The sequence below is a fragment of the Anoplopoma fimbria genome, chromosome 17, assembly GCF_027596085.1.
Source record: "Anoplopoma fimbria isolate UVic2021 breed Golden Eagle Sablefish chromosome 17, Afim_UVic_2022, whole genome shotgun sequence".
In the NCBI taxonomy this organism is placed as follows: domain Eukaryota; kingdom Metazoa; phylum Chordata; class Actinopteri; order Perciformes; family Anoplopomatidae; genus Anoplopoma; species Anoplopoma fimbria.
This window is the reverse complement of record NC_072465.1, coordinates 15,384,050-15,403,486: the sequence shown is the minus strand read 5'-3', so window position 1 is coordinate 15,403,486 and position 19,437 is coordinate 15,384,050. Positions and strand designations below refer to the sequence as shown.

At 40.3% G+C, this 19,437-nt stretch overlaps 1 protein-coding gene across 1 annotated transcript; it reads right to left on the bottom strand.

The window, feature by feature from the left end:
- Positions 1–983: 983 nt before the first annotated feature.
- On the bottom strand, positions 984–18,597 carry dstyk (dual serine/threonine and tyrosine protein kinase). Its single transcript, XM_054616480.1, has 15 exons — positions 17,963–18,597; positions 17,481–17,759; positions 15,691–16,100; positions 11,003–11,515; positions 10,634–10,829; positions 8,041–8,279; positions 7,406–7,489; positions 7,135–7,311; positions 4,816–4,945; positions 4,463–4,619; positions 3,685–3,817; positions 3,463–3,576; positions 3,165–3,279; positions 2,755–2,889; positions 984–1,602 (listed from the first exon to the last, which is right to left on the bottom strand). Exons 2-15 carry the CDS (start codon positions 17,677–17,679, stop codon positions 1,415–1,417), a joined length of 2,790 nt encoding a protein of 929 aa, XP_054472455.1. The 5' UTR covers positions 17,680–17,759; positions 17,963–18,597; the 3' UTR covers positions 984–1,414.
- Positions 18,598–19,437: the final 840 nt, after the last annotated feature.

Here is a 19,437-nt window from a genome sequence, read left to right as displayed (position 1 = left end):
GCGAGTACTTATCTGTTGATATGTTATGCTTTATAATTTCAGTACTCATCTTTGAGTGACACATATCAAACCTTCTCTAATCATCATAAATCTGTCATGAGCAACAATTTGCTTACATTACCTCAAGACATGTTTGACCAAGGAGAGCGATAAGGCCTTTAAAACTCACTAGGTGGTGCTAAAGCTTCTCTTTGGTGTTCCTTCCTCATCTACGTCTTAGTCATTAACCTTTCTCCTGAGCTCCAGCTGGTTCTGAAATGGAAACACAAAGTCAAGATTTCATTAAAGAGCTCTCACAAAGCATGAGCATAGTGTGTATAATGAATACTTTCATAACTAATTTATAAACGTCTCATCTTTGATTCATCAACTAGTCTTTAACTGTAAAAAGTGCAACACATAACTATATAGGTAATAAACCGTCCAAGAATTCTTAATACTGAATTATAAATAATTTAGTTTAAGTGTTTTGAACTAGATGTAACAGTAGAAAAGCTGTACTTACAATGAAGAGGAGGCTTCAAGTTCTCCTGATTTGCCATCTCACTGAGATACACCGCTGTATGTGTGCACGATTTGAAACATAGTTTGCAGTGTTTCAAAAAAAAAAAGGTTTCTACTCATGATATTACTTGAAACTTCCTCAAATGTGCCATTTCCAGAATTTTATCAGTTAGAGCAGTGATTTCCAACATGGAGGATTTACAAGATAAAAAAAACATTATTCTGCAAGACAAAACTATGATTATGTTTTTGTAACCCTTGTGATAAACTGAAAAATTCTGTATCTTTAAGCATCAAAAATATTAAATTAGGCGGGGCGGGACAAATCACTTATTGTTTTAACTGGTCACAACCAGTGTACACATGCAACCAGTTCAGAGGAGCTGCAAGTTGACATGTTTTAACTTGCAGTTCCTGATTTACAAAAATAATATAAAAACTTTCTTACCTCAGAAACCAAAACCACCAGTATGATACCATTGAGTTGTAACAGATCATTTTATTAAAAAAGATGTATTTGTATAGATGCAGACATGTTCAGTTTAAATACAATCTAAAATTAATCTTTTATATATTTATATTTTTTTATAACACTGGGAATGGACTACTTTTAAAACAATTTGCATCTAGTAACAATCCTATGACCAAGAAGCAATTAGCACGGCAACTACCACAAAAGCATGTTGAAGAGCTTGTATACAAATGCACAAAGCACAAACAATAAAACACACATATTTGCAAACTTCTGATCTGTATCAACTTCTCATAAATAATGTAAATCCAACAAAAGGAGGACAGCTCGAACATTATTCATTGGTCACCTGTTCATCTCCGTACTTCATAAATACAAGAAAAATAATTTCCTGATCAGAGTCCCTGTCACACGTTTGTTAGTTTGTCTGGAGTGTTTTCAGTTTGAGTCGTCGAGGCTGCTTCTTTTCTGTTCCGAGCCACAGTTGCAGAGCCGGACCACGATGCTTTGCAGGCTGGGCTCCACAATACCGAGCAGGGGCCTCTGGGAAGGGTCCCCGTTCCAGCAGGCCTCCATCAGCTGCCAGCATTCCTCATCAAAAGTGGGCAACCGTTCAGGTCTGGCCCCTGGAGACAACGTGGACACAAGTGAGCCAACAGACAGAATCACAGAGACAAAACAAAACAAACAGCAGATAGTGCTCTGATATTAAACATCAATGCTTCATATCTGAAGACTGACATGTTCCGAGGGAAGGTTGATTACATTTTAGGTTGTGAATTAGCCCTTACGTCATAGAGACAAGAGTCACGGTGCTTTAACAGCTGATCTGGTTTGTTCGGATCAAACCAATCTGGTGCAACCAACCACAAGATTGTTTTAAAATAACGTGTGATTTTAACATGAATTCAAAGCTAAAATACTTTTAAATCCTTCTTCTGGACATTTACTGTCAAGAACACAATCTTAAGGAATACTTCACCCACAAAATGAATATTTGTAAATCAATAACTGACTCCATGTGTCCTTGAATTCTTGTTCCGTCGTGCAAAACCCTAACACAACTTGTGCAGTATAATACAAGTCTAATTTATTTAGTTGAACTGTCACTACTCCCCAAACACATGCATCTTCAACTCTTCAGACTCTTTGATGAGTAGCACACCTGACCAATAATGTGTATGTGGAAGTGTTTTAGGACTTTTCTCTGATGTCTGATCCTCCCTTTACCGTGCAGGCATGCAAGTTTTTTTTCTTCGATACTCAAAATAGGATGTGGCGAGTAATTGAAAAACAAATGGTCATTTTGTGGGTGAAATATTCCTTTAAAAGCTATTTAGAGTAATGAAATTTAAGTAAATAAAAATAAAAAGTAAACCTCTTTAGACTCAAACACTAGGATACATAGTGATCCACAGTAATCATGATATTATAGTTTCAGAGACCTGTTTTTCATGTCCTTATTCATAGCATGAGGTCTTGACTAATACTCATAATCAGTTATTTCCTTGTGAATTTGTGACATCAGAAAATAGTAATAAAAGCATTAGAAGCATTGAAGTGTCCCAGGAAAACAATTTCCCTGCACGGATCCATATAATACCAAGAAAATCTCCAAAACGCTCCGATCAGTGAGTTCCCATCAGTTTGTATAACATGTTTACTGCTCTCGGTTTCTATGTAAAAAGGTCAGTGTGAACAAAAACTGGACCCAAAATATCTATTTTCATTTATCTGCACTAAACAAAGCAAACTGCAGGTTTGAAAGAGTTTATTACCTTTTTTAACGTTATTCCAGAGCTGGTCCTTACTGGAGCATTTCTCAAAGGCTTCTGGGAGTTTAACTGAACCAGTGCAGAGGTACCAGAAAAGGATCCCGAAGGCGTAAACATCAACTGAGTTATCATACTTTCCTGTAAGGAGAAGGGTCACAATGGACAGGAAATCTTAAAAAAAAGACTGATATATAGCATCCTGTACAATATTGTATAATTCTTTTGACATAAGATGTGATGACAAATCCCAGTTCTGATAACATTTTGTATATAAAAAGGTCTTACTAAGGGGTTCTCTTCTCAAGTAAAGAAACTTCTTCAGACATTTCTGACCTATTAAACTTATTAAAGTTGTACCTCAGGAGTTGTTTCGTGATGAAATGATAGACCGTAAGACTGCACAGTAATGTTACCTGTAAAAAGCTCTGGAGCCATGTGGATCGGGGTTCCAACGATGCTGCCAGACATCATGGCCTCTGGCTTACAGAAGCCCAGATCGGTGATCTTTGCACGATTTTGTTTGTCCAGCTAGAAAAGAAACGAAGGACAGCAGACACCAAAAAAGAGGAAAGCGCTTGTAAGATCGTTGTACAGTGCACCCCGGAAGCATTGTGATATACAGTAGCTGCTAAAATACACGCACACACGAATAACACCTTAGAAGTCACAGACTCAAAAAGTTTGCTGAACTTATAGTTGGTCTGAACTCACCAGAACATTCTTTAGCTTTATATCTCTGTGTAAGAGGCCCTGGCCGTGCAAGAAGCGGATCCCCTCCACCACATCCAGGGCGATCTGAAGTCTCTCTCTCAGTGATAAACCGGCCTGGTGGAGATGGAGACAGAAAGGAGACTTAAATGGAAGTAAAGAGGGACATTTTACCTATAAAACAATAATATGTCTCTTTTTCCAATCTCTGCATTGCCAAGTCACCTTCAGGCCTGTATAGAGGTCTCTGTGCAGCCGCTCCATGATGAGCAGCACAGCGATGCCGGAGCCGACTCCGTAGGTGTGATCGATCACAGAGCCATGCAGGTCCACGAGCCGCGGATGCTTGGGCAGCGACCTAAAGCAACACACGTCCTACTTCAGTCATATGATCATAAAAGTAATCACTTTTTTGTGAGAGTGGCAATCTTTAAGATCTCACTACAAATATATCAGTTTTGCAAAACTATAACAGTGGGCCTTGGGCTCTATCACCATTCCTTCAGCGATAGATACTGAATAAACAGGCATTTATTCAAATGAAAATCTTCAAGATGCCTATCTAACTTGAAGTCACAGTACATTGATATAAGACATGATGTAAGACTTGTTTGTCCACATAAAGAAGTTTTCCCGCATTCTTTTATTAGAAACGTTCAACATGCTGAGTCGTGCACAGAATAGCCTTAAGGCAAACAGTCAAAACAATTTTTCTCATATAATGGGTGGAGTTTGGCCTTTATAACAAGGCAAATGTCATGTTCAATGAAAACATTTCTGCACTTAATGAATGCAGCTGCTCCAGAAACTGTTCCAGCCATTTGGAATTTTCCACGCTCACCTCAGCTGTGAGGAGTATTGAGTTTTGTACCTCCGGCTATTTGTTGTGAAAACTTAAATAACTCGACACAAACAGGATTGCTGATGAGATCATGCCAAAGCAGCGGTCTTAACAAGGCAATCTGTGTTTGCAATGTTTTTAAAGTCACTCTTACTAACTCACCTTGTGTAGTGAAATTCTAAAGCCAGGTCGTTCCAGTGTTTATCATCAGGTGGTACCACAGACTTTAAGGCACACGGGTAGTGTCCTCCCCAGCTGTCACATAAGTACACAACTCCGTACTGGCCCCGACCCAACTCTCGGCCGAGCTTAGGCTTGCCTGTCATAAAACAAACAAATCATTTTTTTTACCTCAAATTAAATAAATAAAAAGTTTTGCAAATTTGTATTTGTATTTGGCTAGTGGATATATGCAATGATACCAGAGTCACATGTGCAAAAGATACAATTTGAAAAGTGTATGTTTTTGCAGCGATTTGGTGTGTGAACAATGGGAGGATTTGGTGGTGACTCACCGTGCAGCAGCACATCCCTGAGGGAGCGGCTCTCCAGAGACAGGCGGGCCAGCCGGGGGGCGTGGTCCTTCCTTACACGCAGCCACAGGTCCTCAGTGCGCTCAAGACGACCCGTGTGCCCTTCCTCCAGCTACAAACACCAACACATGACATAATATCTCATGGTTAGCATCGAGAATAGCTGCTAGATGACTAGTTCCATTTAACAGTCATTCAACAGACTTCACACTCCTAAAGCAACGGCTAATGGGCCTGACCTTTACTGACCTACTTTTACTGAGGACGCCTGGCCTCAAGTTCTCAGTGACTAAAGGCCAGTTGACCTCTGTGGTGATGTAGTCATTTATCAAACTTGTTAATGCAGAGCGCTCGGCCAACACAGTTACTCCTTGATGTATTGCATATTTATGTGATGAGGAGTGATGAGAACTCCTGTTTGCTTTGTGTTCAGCTGGAAGTTTTAAGGCAACATCAGAACATAATGTTAAATTTGCTAGAATGAGACACTATTTTTCTTTAATAATCCACATTTAAAAAGGTTGTGTTCTGTTGTCTGGCATATTGTCTAATAATAGTTTTCATTTTAAAAACTACAAAACCCACTGGGGTTCACGATAATTCACAGAGCTTGTTGTGAGCAGTGTCATGTTGGATCTATTTTTTTTTATACTGAACTACATCCGGCAACCATTTCAATGTGCAGACCAAACATACACTCACTATTAGGCAATTAACTTCAGCAATTATTTATCAAATAGTTGCAACATCAGAGTGAGTGCTGGGTGTCTTTGTCATGTATTCTTTTCAGGACCGAAAAAAGGACCCCTCTCTTCTAAATGCCTATGTGACCAGGAAGGCTTTATTTCCCTCTGATAATAATCCCTACTTTGTCTTTGCAGCACAGTTTTGCATTCATTACATCTTCCTCCATATCAAATGAAATAACAAAAAACTGCAGACCAGAGTTCCTATCTCTATATTTCTTGCTCGCTCTACTTGTGATTCCACATTTCTAAAAGGGATACTACAGAGGAATAATAATAGTTTATGAGGTTGACGTGTTTGACCTTCACTAAATCAATCAATTATACAAATAACTAAAGTAAATTAGGATATTTCTGTCCATCAAAAGCCTTGAACATAAAGCATCACAAAACATAATATCTTACATAAATATGTGTATCACTTTAGGAGTGAAGAGTTACAAAGCATGGAAATGTAGTCAGTGATGTGACCCACACTGTCTGTCATGTGATAATTATCATCAGAGCAATTTTACTTGAACTGATTTGTAGGGGACTTCAAGGACGGAGTCGGGCCTATTTGCACACTGGAGCTTAAAAGGCAAAGCAATTCAAGTGAAGAGGAATGAATTGCTGAACCACGAGCTGTGCACGGCCTGAGAGCCGATAAAAGCCGTCTAGAGATGTAATTGAAGTGATGAAGATGTGGATTCAGACCTGTTAACCTGTGCAAATTCTCCTTGTTTTATTAGATAAAGGTGTCCTTGGAGATCATTTATATCAGGAATAGGTTCTTGCCACATTTCAGCCAGTTTGTCCTCCATCATAGCTACATACACTTCTTTACGGTCACCTTTTTTACAAAGCCCTGTTTTTTCACCCACCTTTCAGACCTTAAGTATCTCACCGTCGGGCTCAGTTTGCCCCTCTAGTCTATGTGTTTTGTTAACTTGGAGAAGGCGGGTGAGGAGTCCTTTGAGGGGTACGGGGACATTGTTTAAGACCATGTTTTTCTGCAGGAAAACAAGGGATTGTGCCTCTGTGTTGGGAGTGAATAACGGCCCCAAGCGAAGGACTTGATCATGAGTGAGTTTAACAGGAGCGTGAGATGGACAAGCGGTTTCCACGCGGTGTCAGCAGTGATGAGGGTGTTTTTCTAGTTTGATGAAGAGATGGTGAAGAAATAACTGAGCCGGAGGGCAAAACTCTGGATTAATAAAAAATCTTGGCATGAGTAGTTTTAATTATAAATTATGCAGGTCCTCTCAAAGACGTGGTTGTGCAGCCAGCTAGATTTTAAGGACTATTTTCAGCATGGATAGGTGATTAAGATTTAATCCACCATATCTTGACTTAATATCCACTAGTGGTTTGATGGTAGTGAAAATTATTTTTAGATGGAAACATCAGACTGTGAGAGACTTAAACCTCCAAGTATACCGAAAGTGAAAGCAACTGTCTTTTTTTGTTATATATTCAAGATGAAGGTAAGAAGGCAACAGAGTGCAGTGACATAGGAATGGAGAGAGAAAGATAAGAAACAAAAGAGAAAGGCAGAGAGAAAGAGAAAGTTCACCTGGCGCAGAGATGCTGCAAAGGCCTCATGGGAGCTGTTGAGCCGGGTTCTAAACTGGGAGCAAATGCTTTTGGCCAGTTTGGCAGCACTGAGACTTTCTATGGCGTCCTGGGCCACTTTCCGCTTCCACTCCGGAGTGACGGCAGGAGGGTTCACGAACGTTATCCTGTGGATTATCTAGAGTGAAGACACAAAGTAGGAACCCTCCGTCAGAAGTCACATATAACCTTGCGGTTTGAAACGTTTGTTGATGAATTGATTAGACACTGACCTGTTTGATTTGCTCCCAGAAGAGTCTTGAGACAGAGGATCCTGAATGAAATGTGACCTCCACATGATAGGCAGCATTTAATAACTGTGGCAGATGAGAAGAGGGAGTAAATATGCAGCAAATCCACTTCCTATGATATCAGAATGTTGTCTGATGGTCTAAAGGTTTGTGGCACTGAAGCCAAGCAGAATTGACGAAGGCTAATGAAGGCTACGCTTCATAAAATGTCACATGTCTATGTTGGAAAAACACTGTTTTGTATTATTTGTACTGCTAATAAGTGTCTGATCCCTTTTTTTTGGTTTGCTTATTTACAAACTTTCTGTGGGTTCACACTTAGGTCTAAATGATGAAATGAACATTAGACTGGGACACCAAAAACATTTGTAATCTACTTGCAGACTTGTCATATTGGAGCCTCATTCAGAAATCACTTTGTAATTGTATATTACTTTTCTTAACAATCGTTGTTTTTTTTTATATTATTATTATTTGTAGAAGTAGGATCTAAAAATGCAAAGCTTATAAGAGATTAATAAATACGCTCATACTGCTCACATTTTAGCATCTTCACATTAAACATTCTGGACTAACAAACTAAATAAGGTTCCAGATTTTCACAAATTCCTGCCCACCTGTTTGAGGTGATTGGAGGTGATATTGTGGACAGAAGAATCCATGTGTGACTTCTCCAGACTGTTGAGACATCGCTCCAGAGTTCCCACGAAGCTCTCCCTTAGATAGTCCACAGAGCTGATCAGCTTATTAGCCACGGCCTGATTCAAACGAACCACTATCAGCTCCTGGATCTGGTGGATGCAAGATTTGATCTCCTTCGATGTAACAGGCTCTCCATTAGTTGTTACGATGATGTCTGCAGTTGAAAGAAAATAGTTTGTCAGGGTAATATGGGATGCATCTTACCAACAGCACAGCATTCCTGATTAATTGATGCTTTCAGATATTAGTATGAGACAGTCTTGATGTTGAAGATGCAGACAAACCAAGTGTCTCTGGAGGGTTGTGGTAAATTCTCTATACTCTACAGAAACCTACCAATGCCATGATGATGATTACGTCATGTTTTTAGCTGGAGGCAAAACAAAGGAGAGACTAAAGGCAAACTGGAATCCCCTCAGAGCAGTACGCTAAAGTTACAAACTGAAAACGTTAAAGGAGTTAAAGGACTGTGGCTCAAACTTGAAATTGTACTGCACCCTTTGAGGTCGGTGGACATTGGATTTATAAAAAGGCCAATATAATCACGATTTAGAGTAGAACAAAGCTGATTGCTGATTTATGGTCCGACACTTATAAAGACTGAAAGTGCTTTATACATGCAAGAGATATCTTTTGTGGAAAGAAAGAAACTGAACGGTCTATTCTTAATGGATTTGTGTAAATGTTTACGATTACTTCGTTAAAGATTCACAATGTATTTTAAAGAGGTGGCAGATGGAGCTAAGAGTTATGGACACAAACGAGGAAGGCTCCAGAAAAGTAAAGAAGAGGGACCCAGATATGCCATACGAAGAGACGCCATGGAAAAAAAGAGCTTCGTCTCAACCTGGCATCTTGTAGCAGTATGACAAATGTCAATAATACATTTTTCCCCAGACATCAAAGCAGAGCGCTGTTTAGTACCTTTAATCAGTTTGGAACAGCCTTCATAGAAACATTAAAGTCATCTGTAGCAATCTCCATTTTTGTTATTGTTACTCCTCGGTTCCAGCGCATAGCTGACAACAGCGTCTGTCCGACCCCTGGCACTGATTAACTAAATTAGTCCCTTTTCTAAATAGAGAAACCCCTGTTGCATGTGCCAAGACAGATTAGTCCATGGACTTGAACTTGGTAGAGTGAACGGATACAAAGATCTGCACCCTGACAAGTTGAGTAAAACAGCAGAAATGCAGCTGGTTTAGCCACATCTCTGCAGGTCTGACTGAAGTCTGAAGACATAAGAAACTGGCTTTGAGTAACTCAGGCTGCTAAATAATAAAAAAAAAACAGGCCAGTTAGGACAAGTCAGTTTTCGGTTGTGTCTCCCTCAGAGACACTCCGGCAGTATCACAAACATTAGATTAAATATCATGGATTAAATAAAATAATCTGGAAGGGTACCACGAGTCAGCCATCTTTTTAAATAGAGAGATAATAAAGAGGGAATCCTTTCTCATTAAGTTGAAGATTTCAAGAGCGAGATAAACAATGCTGTCATTTCTGTGTTATCCAATGTGAACCCACAGAATCAAGTCTACGGGGGTCTATGACAGAAAATCAGATTTCCCACTTCCTACAATTTAAAATAAGATCTGCAACCAGAGAGTATGGTTCCAATTTTATAAACAATACATCTTTCTTTGTAGAAAAACTTGTATGTTACGATTTAGTTGAACACAAGAGTAGAGAAATGCTACTATTCATAAATTAAGATAATTTAATTGATTCCACAAAATTATCATTTTCAAAAAAAAAACCTTTGCATTTTAACTGTTACTTTTGTCTGAAGAGGAAATTCACTTTTTCCACAGTTATTCAGTTCACTTCTGGACTGAATCCAAACACGTTGTCACAAATTACAAAAAACACAGCACATGATAAACTATCTGCTGATATTTTCAAAGGATTTGTAATATCCATTACAATTACAAGCTTGTACATACACAAGTAATGTACTAAATCAAAAAGAGCTAATTAAATTAGATGTACACAGATAGAAAGATCCCGGTTGGGGAACAGTCCAAAATAATAATTTTGAGCTTTAGTGATCTTTACAGTAATATGGTCTCAATACTTATGTGCACATTGTAAAACATTCATTACACTTAACTACTTTTGTTTTTGTGGCAGTTAGAAAACTATATGGACTATAACCACTATTTTCATATAAACAAGCTTCAAACTGAAAGACCTTCAAATCTTCAGTGTCAACACAACCTTTCTATTTTTCTTAACTCTTTAAAGGTTGCAGTTATCAAGATGTTTCACAAACCCTCTCTGTGTTATGAAAAAGTAGTTCATTTTGGTTTAGTTCAATTTAAACAAGTTCAAATTTACAAGCAAATGTATCATTATTCATACATCAACTTTTGTCGTGTATTTCTTTGTGCGTTCCACCACATATAACAAGATATCTTCTTAAATAATATAACAAATCTTGGCAAAACGACAGAAGAGAAACCCTGCCTGCCTTGTGGTATTTATCTGGGTTGTGTATTCACTAACCTGTAAACTCCAGATTGGCAGCATCCTCCAGCAGCTGCTCTTTCATGCTGCCGAGCGTTTCCACAATCATCTCCTTCATCTCTTCCTGTTTACGGTTAGCGATGGCCATAAGGGAGGTGAACAGTTCACCCTCTTTCTCACGGGTGTACTCCAGCCTGCGGGGCGTTATCTGCAGGTCCCTCTGCATGTCAAAGGCCTGCAGGGAGTTGAATCAGAGAAAATAAAGGTCTGACGGGGATTTTTCATGGGCATACTGGGTCATAGTAGACTGAGATCAATCAGTGCATCCAAAGGGAGTAACAACTGTCATGTGTATGAAGCAGAATAACAATCACAGACATACAAATTAAAAGAGATTCATCCTCTGACCTGGTTGATGAAAAGATCTAGACAGCGACAATGAACCCCATTAAGCAGGTTTGCAGCCTCCACCTGCTGATTTTGAAGCACCTGGCGAGCAAAAGGAACCAGTAACCGATGCAGCCTTTCGAAAGCCTCTCCCAGCACGCTCTGGGGCTTGGCACCCGGGGCGGGTGTCTGTGTGGGGGCGCCACAGGAGCAGTTTCCTATTGGGCTGGTGAGGAAGCCGAGGGACAGCAGCTGCTTATGGAGGGCGCTCTTCTCCCTATCCCTCTCCTTTTCCCTCTCCGCACGGCTGACGGGTTCTGGGGAGGCTGCTGGCATTGTGTCGGGGATCCGAATAAAACAGATGGGAAAGGGGAGCATCTCTTTGACCTTCCAGAGCTCCGCCACACGCTCTGTGCTTAGGGAGTCCTGGTTGATGGCATAGAGTATGATGGGGATGACAGTGCGGGTGAAGTCTTCCAGGGCCTCTTCTATGGGCTGGACACTCGGACAAGGTACCACCATGACCTTTGCTTCCTAAAGACAAACCACCAAAAACCACAAGCAGGACACCACTGGATTTAGTTGCCACATTTTTACTGCAATATCTACCACAGAACCAAAAATGGAAGTCAAAGGAATTTAAAGCTGCTATAATTATTATTTTTTTTAACAATAACAATGCATCAAATTATTATGTGTAATGTAAAAGGTGTTGCTTGTGTTGACAAATCCACAGCTTATTAAGAACCAACTCTGCAGTTCCCCTCAACTCAACGGAGTCTCATGGTGTCTTTCAGCTAATTGTTTTTGGTTTTACAGTACACAACTTCACTGTTGTGCTTCACACATAGTGGTGCATTTAGCAGTTAAAGAGAGGGATTATTTTCCTCAGGAGTTGGTGTGGACTAAAAACAGAACTAAAGGCTGAGTGACTATTGGTCTTATATTCAACAGGTGAAAAAACTATGGCCCCCATTACATAAAGCTTTCAAGGAACTTGGAGCACAGTGTTCAACTCAACAACCTCAGCTGCAAAATGAAGAAAACACACTTCCACACACATCACATGCTCCTTCTATTTCTGAACACCGAAGGGCACATGAATATTTGTGGTGGTCCTGGGAATATCTGCGACAGGGCAGGAGAATGACACAAGTAATAGGTTTCTTAACCCCTTGATGAATAACAACCTTCACAAAATAGTCTCGGAGAGGCTGATGAGAGGGAGACCATGACGGGGGATTGAGCACAGCCCGAGAAAAGAGGCAAAAATGACCAACAGCTTCACAAAGGAGACAGTCAGTCCTGTCTCCAAGAAACAAGCGCAGAGCCCATCTGAGCAGTCTCTTTAGAACAAAGATAGCCTACAAATATTTGTTTGCAACCAATCAAAATCAACACAATGTTTCAACTGATTTATTGCAGTCAGTTTTCAACAACAACCCGTCAAGAGTATGTCTGTTAGCTATTTTGAAGTTACTATTTTGTTTTTTTGTTTTTCTTATGGCTTTAAGAAGTGTGTGAGTTCAACAAAGCAACATAGTCAAGACAAAATGGCCATGTCGGAAATTAAGAGTTTTCTTCTACAAGCATATTTTAAGTGTGACTGCTAATATAAGAGGCCTCTGTTAACACCAGACTTGCTTTTGTGAATTCATGGAGCAATGAACATAACAGAATTTGTACCACAAGAATGTTCTTAACATGGCGATAGCATATCACCCTGTATGTCCACTGTGTGTTTAAGTTAAGGTGGGAAAACTCTGGGATGAAGAGAAGGATAATTAGCAAGTTGGCCACTAAAGCAGGTTGCTGTGATTATGGCAGCAGTGTGTGAATACCGCAGTGAGAAGAGACATTCTGTGTGTTTGTGTACTCAAACTTAAAACACGTTGTTCTCTTATTCATTCAGCAGGAACCTAAAGAGAAGTGGCACACTGCTTTAGTTTGTGACAAACCTATGTTCACAACTATCAACGTTATATGTAAATAATACATTTGGTTGTAGATTATTCAATTTGATCTGAATAGGAGCATACATCACAATTGTTCTTTCAGTCTCTCATCTGTGATAATGTTTGTATTATTTCTAGGAACAATAACTCAGCCGTTAAAGCCTCTGACCTCCTCACAGATGTGACCAACTTTTTGACCCAAATAAAAGGACTGCAGATCCCACACCTCTCAGTCACACTGGCTTTACTTCCAGCAATACGTTTATCTATTTTTTTGTTTTTGAGATAAGACTGTGGGATCTAGATGCAGCAGTGACAAATAGTTTTAAAAAACTATACCAACACAATATTTGTTGATCACAAACGTATAATGAAGACAGTAATACAAATGTAATACCATGTTTTTTACCAAACAATGTACAGTCACGCATTAAAATATAATAACAATAGTCAAACATTAACTTTAACTAATACAAATTCTCACAAATCAAGTTATTCCACAACACTAACACAGGAGAGAGCACTGGTGTGCTTTTGTCACAAACACATATCTTGAGGATTTATTATTCTTTTATGTGTTTAGTGTGTGTCAATATTTGTACAAATTGATTTTCTCAGGAGAGATGCTGAAAATGAGAAAGTATGGAAAGGTCTTTCCTATTAGCACAGCTAACACAAACCACAACAAAAACTATTTACTTTTATTACTATTTAAAACACAATAACGTTTTTTGTAACGACGAGAACAACCAGTGTCCTAGAATTCATTTGTAACCATGGCAACTTCATCACAGCCAAGGGTTTGGGATTTTTTAACATGACCTAGTCATGTGAAACGCACCAGACCAGTGGCATTACGTAAGGGGGCCGAGCGGGTGGGCCGCCCTGAGGCCGAGTGAGGCCTTGTTTCTGAGCCTTGGTCTAAAGGATTAGGGACTAATTTCCACGTGTCGCACATGATAAGGAATGACTACAATCCTCACACCATGCCAGATCAATTCACTCTCATAAGATATCGTGATTTTCAGCTCGTACTGGCTGAAGACCAGCATGACTGTTCCACTGTGTCCAACGATTTTTTTCCTTTTCCACGTAACCACAGTAACCTGTGAATCTGTTTTGTGCTTAAAAACCTGACAAGAGAAATGTGACTGGAAAAGAAAGTATTGTATGAAAAGTAGCACAAATCAGGGAAAGAAAAAGACTGAACAACACAGGAAATAATCAGCTCTCCTTAGTAATCTGTCTGTGAGCTGAACAATGAGGGAACACAAGGTTCAAGCCAGAGACAAGGATGAAAAAAAATCAATCCATCTTTTCTTTAGGACTCATGAGGAAATGCCACCACACACACAAAAAAAACCATTCAGAACTGGGTCATATGTTTGTAATCAATGACATAACTAAAATAATGTTTTTTTTATTGTTGTTGATGTTGGGTACAGTTAACCCCAGCATGACCAGCAAAATCAGAATACTATATGAAACTAGAAGTAGCTCAAATTTTCTCAATTATATCCTTAAACTGAAAAGTTATGAGACAAAAATAAGAATTTAACATTATTATTTCATCAAAATATTAATTTTCAAATGAATGACTGTATTGTCAATTAATCTGTTCTTTTCAAGAGATATTCACAGACATGTTCAAAGGAAATGGAGGACCATGGACAGGCTTCAGGTCCACTTGAAGTTTCCTTTCCAAGTACACGTGCCAATATTCTCCTAATCATGAGTGAAATAACTGAAGCCCCTGAATACTGCTCATCAGTCTGCAGAGACATCCTCTCTACTGGCCTAACAAAGGATGGGTATGCATATCCAACAAAAAAAGGATCTTACAATGTCAAATCTAAGAGCACTTATTTTATAAGTGTTTATTTATTAGTAAATGATCCTTCTTACTTCAGAATGTGATACAACGGGTGCCATGTATCACATATTAGACAAACTAGTAACGTCCTGACGCCAAGATTTTATGTCATCAACTTAGTTTTGCTCAGGTCAGTTCTGGTAAAAGCTTCTGCAGAGGGCTTTAGAGAGCTTTCTGCCATAAAACAACAACACCCACTTTTCCTCCAAGCACACAGGGCCTAATCATCTCACCTTTATTCTACGTCTCCTTATAATAAGGTTAACAACATTATGACAGGTCCTAAACAGACACCTTCAGCTTTATGAATCATCCATTAAGGCGATTGTGCCCAGTGCCAGAACACATTTAAAACTCCTGTTTTTTAGACCGGGCGAGAGTTTTCCTGTTAAGGGTAAAACGACACGCATGCTGAAACAAAGGATTAGTGAGCACAAGAGCTGCATCAGGCGCCCTGATGTTAGCTATCCATCATACGTCATTTCCATGAATTCACACACCCTATCTCCTCTCTTGAATTCCAGGGCTATGAACATATTGAATCGCAAAGAGGGAGAGATATGGAAAGAAAGAAACAGAAACAGAAGCTTCTTTGGATTGTCAGCCGACAGGTATCAATATGAGTGATATGCTATAATTCTGATATGGGTGTTATGCTGTAATCCAAGTTACTTAAAGTAGAATTTTGGATCTATTTTTTATGACGGCCCCTGCCTGAGCCCCCTTCATTGCCCCTTGTTCTATACTTGTTCAATTTTTGTTTTAGGAAACAATCTTTGATTAACGATGCCCCCCCTTATTTAGACTATGAGTGGACACTACATGGAAAGTAGATCCAATAGGTTTGACACAGAATCTGCTGTCTGTGATTTAAAGCCTACCTGTAGCAGTGGGTGATGTAGGGTGATCTCCAGCTCTGCTAGCCTGTGTGCTGGGTCCTCACATTCCTCATGGATCTCCAGGTCTTCCCGGGGCACCGTGTCCCACCGACCACAGTTAGCCGCCAGCTGATGCACCAGCTCATACTGGCCCGGCAGTGCCAGGCTGAGCCGTGTCTGTCTCCCATGGGTGAAACACAGCTTCCGCCTCTTGCAGGCAGTGCCCTCGACTCCTTCACAAGCCTCTCCGGCCTCTGGGCCCAGTGGCAACAACCTCTCCCCTAGAAGGCAGTTAAGCAGCTGGTAGCGGGCGGCACAGTCCTGGCCTAGTACCAGGATGTACGGGGCAGCGCCCACTGTGTTACGCAGAAACTCTTCTTCATGGCTGGGGAAAGAGATGCAGCTGAGCTGGCCTGAGGAAACAGACAGAACACAAAGACGTTTATGATGTTGGGAGGCGGACCTTATTAAAAACCTTAAGCAACCCTGTTAAGTGAGCTTTTTGTGGAGTTTTTGATCAACATTGTAAACAGAGATGAGGCATTTAATATAACACCATCCATTGCATCTGATCATTATTTTCAGAATATACAGAAGATCCTTGTTCATTGTAAGAGATGTACTTTTTTGACAGTCTGATATTATTCCCTGGGCTATTATTTCCCGATCCAGCACTAAAACGTGGAACACACACAGAACAAGCAATATAACCTTATTATTGAGGGTATCAGATACAGGCCTAATCCTCAGTGTTGCTTAGTCACAGTCTAAACAGTTATATAACAAGGAGAGGAGAGAGCACCATTGGCCTACTTAGTAGTAATATACATGTATTTACATATATATGCCTTTTTTTAATGGTTGTAACTGTTACTAATCTAGCATCCCCATACTAGTGTTCACCTTGACCTAATATGACGCATTAAAGCCTATTGTTACAGACGGACCTGTGCTGAGCACTTGACCGCATGATCCCTGCACAGTGGATAGACTAAACAGGCAGTCAATGCATACCTATGCATAACCTCTACCAAAACATTAGATTAAGCACTATTGAATGATTTCTCTGCATCATGTAATGCACATTTGCAAGATGAATCTAGATTAGCCTGTGAAGACATGCTTTGCTCGTGAAAGGAGGCATTATGGTTCTTTTCCCCCTGTTGATTACTACTAATCTTCGGCTTAACATTGAGGAAACTTATTTTGAACAGCACACCGGCTCTGAAGAAAGTCCCTCCTGCAGATGTGACGCCATTACATCTCCTACCATTACTCCTTTGTAGTTCAACAATTCTCGTGACATGTTAGGATATATGGAGTTGTGATAAACTTTTTTATAAAGCATTGATCTCGGGGTGTGATGGGGGGAAAAAGTGATCCAATATCAAAAGGAGGGTGAGGTATGATCAATTTAAAGTTGGACTCAAAGGGTTTTAATACATACCTAACCAGTCACTAAATCACTCACACAAGTAACAATTAATGTAAAATAGAAGAATGTGTGTCTGATATTCCAGGCTCTAGGTCAGCAACAGAGTTTAGAAATCTCAGCATATTTGCACCACTTAGTCTACTCATGCTTTTCAGAAGGGGGGTTAATCCGTTTAGTTTTCCCAAACCCTAATGATGCCTTTTTTTTTTTAAGTCTATTTGTTGGTGAAGAAATATCTTGGCAGCAGAAACGACATGGCTTTTTGTTTTTCCTTTATTGATATTAGGATACAGGGATGCTTTAATACTGACTCAGCACTGTGACACGTCGGTGATGTGCAGCATGTGTTCAAACCTACCTGCCTCAAAAGAAGCTGAATCCGAGCTCATGGTCGATGCACAAGCATTGCTGTAGTTTTGCCTTATTTCCCGGAAGAACGCATTAGTCTCCTTTAAATTCTTCTTTAGTTGAATGGTGTGTTTGTTGTAGCTGTTAAATATCCTCGTCAGTTCACGAGCCAGAGGTGTAGTCTTCTGTTGCTGTACGTTTCCCTCCATGGTCCACGGATTGGTCCTGTTGTTGTGGTTTACAAGCTACAACAGGTGCTTAAACCCCAAAACTGGACGTCTTAGTGAAGCTGTTGAAATGTCAATCAGTCCTGTTACACACCTTGTTTTCCTTGTGTTCTAGTTAGTTAGTGAGTTATTAGTAGTCACGTTTGTTCACCCATCTGCTAGGCTGTTAACTAATGAATTCACTCGTGCTCCGTTTGAACACGAGCATTGGTGTTGTGCTGGACAGACAACAGTCCCTGTAGTGGTTTGTGTCAGTGGCGTTTACCTTTTGTTGTTGTGCTCGCGAGCCTAATGTGGTGCCTCGCGTGTCAGATCACTGTCAGGGTTGTTTTAAGGGTTAACTAACGAAGCATACTTCTTGTCAACACCGACCGTCTGGCTGATTGCAGACTGTCTACCAAACCTAAACAACGTGGATCTGACTAAGGTTAGCGCTGCTAGCCTGAAGGCATCTCCAGCCCTGCCTCGCCTCGGCCTGGCACCACACACATAGCCGTCAACTCCGCGTTAATCCCGGGCCGCTTCACAGCCATACGGCTCCGTGTTTACAGAGACAGACGGCAGCCGCTGAGGGACAACCCGAGTACACCACGGAGACGATGGCGTTGGCGTTTTTTCTTGACGAGGCTTTTCGAGGGGGGGAGATCTTCCTAAACTGGCTCAGGCCCGGAAAAAGCCAGCGGACATCTTCCACCCTGGAGAGCGACGGGGCGACACTACAGTGAACTCTTCTTCCCTGTCAGTGTGGATGAGGAAGATGAGGAAGATGAGGAAGACGAGGAGGGGAGTCTCAGTGGGGGTGCAGGACGAGGTGTGTCCAGTCCGCGCCAACTCGCATAGCTGAGACCAAGCAATCAAATCACTGCAAAACAGAAAGTCCACACAAACGAAGTTTAGGGAGAGGAAAGGGCGGGGTCCGGGATGACGCACTGCACTGTGGGAAATGTAGGAATGTCCGTCTAGGATGGTCAGGAGCTGGCTGCTGTCTAGTGTGCTGGTGGTTAGTGCAATGTTAGTGTTTCCCATGGCAAAACAAGCCTAATTCCACCAAGAAAAGAGAAACAAATTGATGTCAGGTTGACAGAATTATAAATATTTAATTAAAAATACTGGGGTTTTTTATTGCTCATTTGCTTATTTATAATACTTATTTTGATCTTGTGTTTTTATTTTATTTACTATGTCTCTTGTTTTGCACTATCCTCTTTGCTGCTGTAATCCTGTAAATTTCCCCACTGCGGGACTAATAAAGGATTCTCGTGGAACATGTAAGGAAAAGGAACAAGAAACATCCATCTTGTCGGTTATATGTATCATCAGCATGTAAATATTATTTATGTGGCTAATTGGGGTCATAACTGACCATGTGCACTGGAGGAGATCTAGTGCTTGTTTTTGCCCACAGACTATAATTAATCCACTTCCCCTTCCCTTTACCATTTTTTTTTCACCAGCCCCAAAAAGTTTCACAACCCCTGCCGCCTAAATCACTCAGATCTCATACATATATACTCATACAAATTTCTGTACCTCTTGGTTTTGTATTAATAACGCACATATATCAACCTACTTTAGAAAGCTAATACTTTTTTTTTTGCAAATTAACTAATAATTTGTAAATATTGTAGAGACAGTTTGAGGAAGGAAACAAGATAACCACTCTGGGGCAGAGACTCAACATGACTAATGAGCCCCCTCTTCTGGCGGATATACTGAATTACATAAACAACACATTCCATT

Coding starts and splice junctions, on each gene's coding strand:
- dstyk (XM_054616480.1), bottom strand. CDS start 17,679: ATGGAGGGAAACGTACAGCAACAGAAGACTACACCTCTGGCTCGTGAA. Junction 7,490..8,040: donor CCTCCAATCACCTCAAACAG/GTGGGCAGGAAT, acceptor CATCTGCCACAG/TTATTAAATGCTGCCTATCA. Junction 1,603..2,754: donor CTGGAATAACGTTAAAAAAG/GTAATAAACTCT, acceptor CGTTGTCTCCAG/GGGCCAGACCTGAACGGTTG.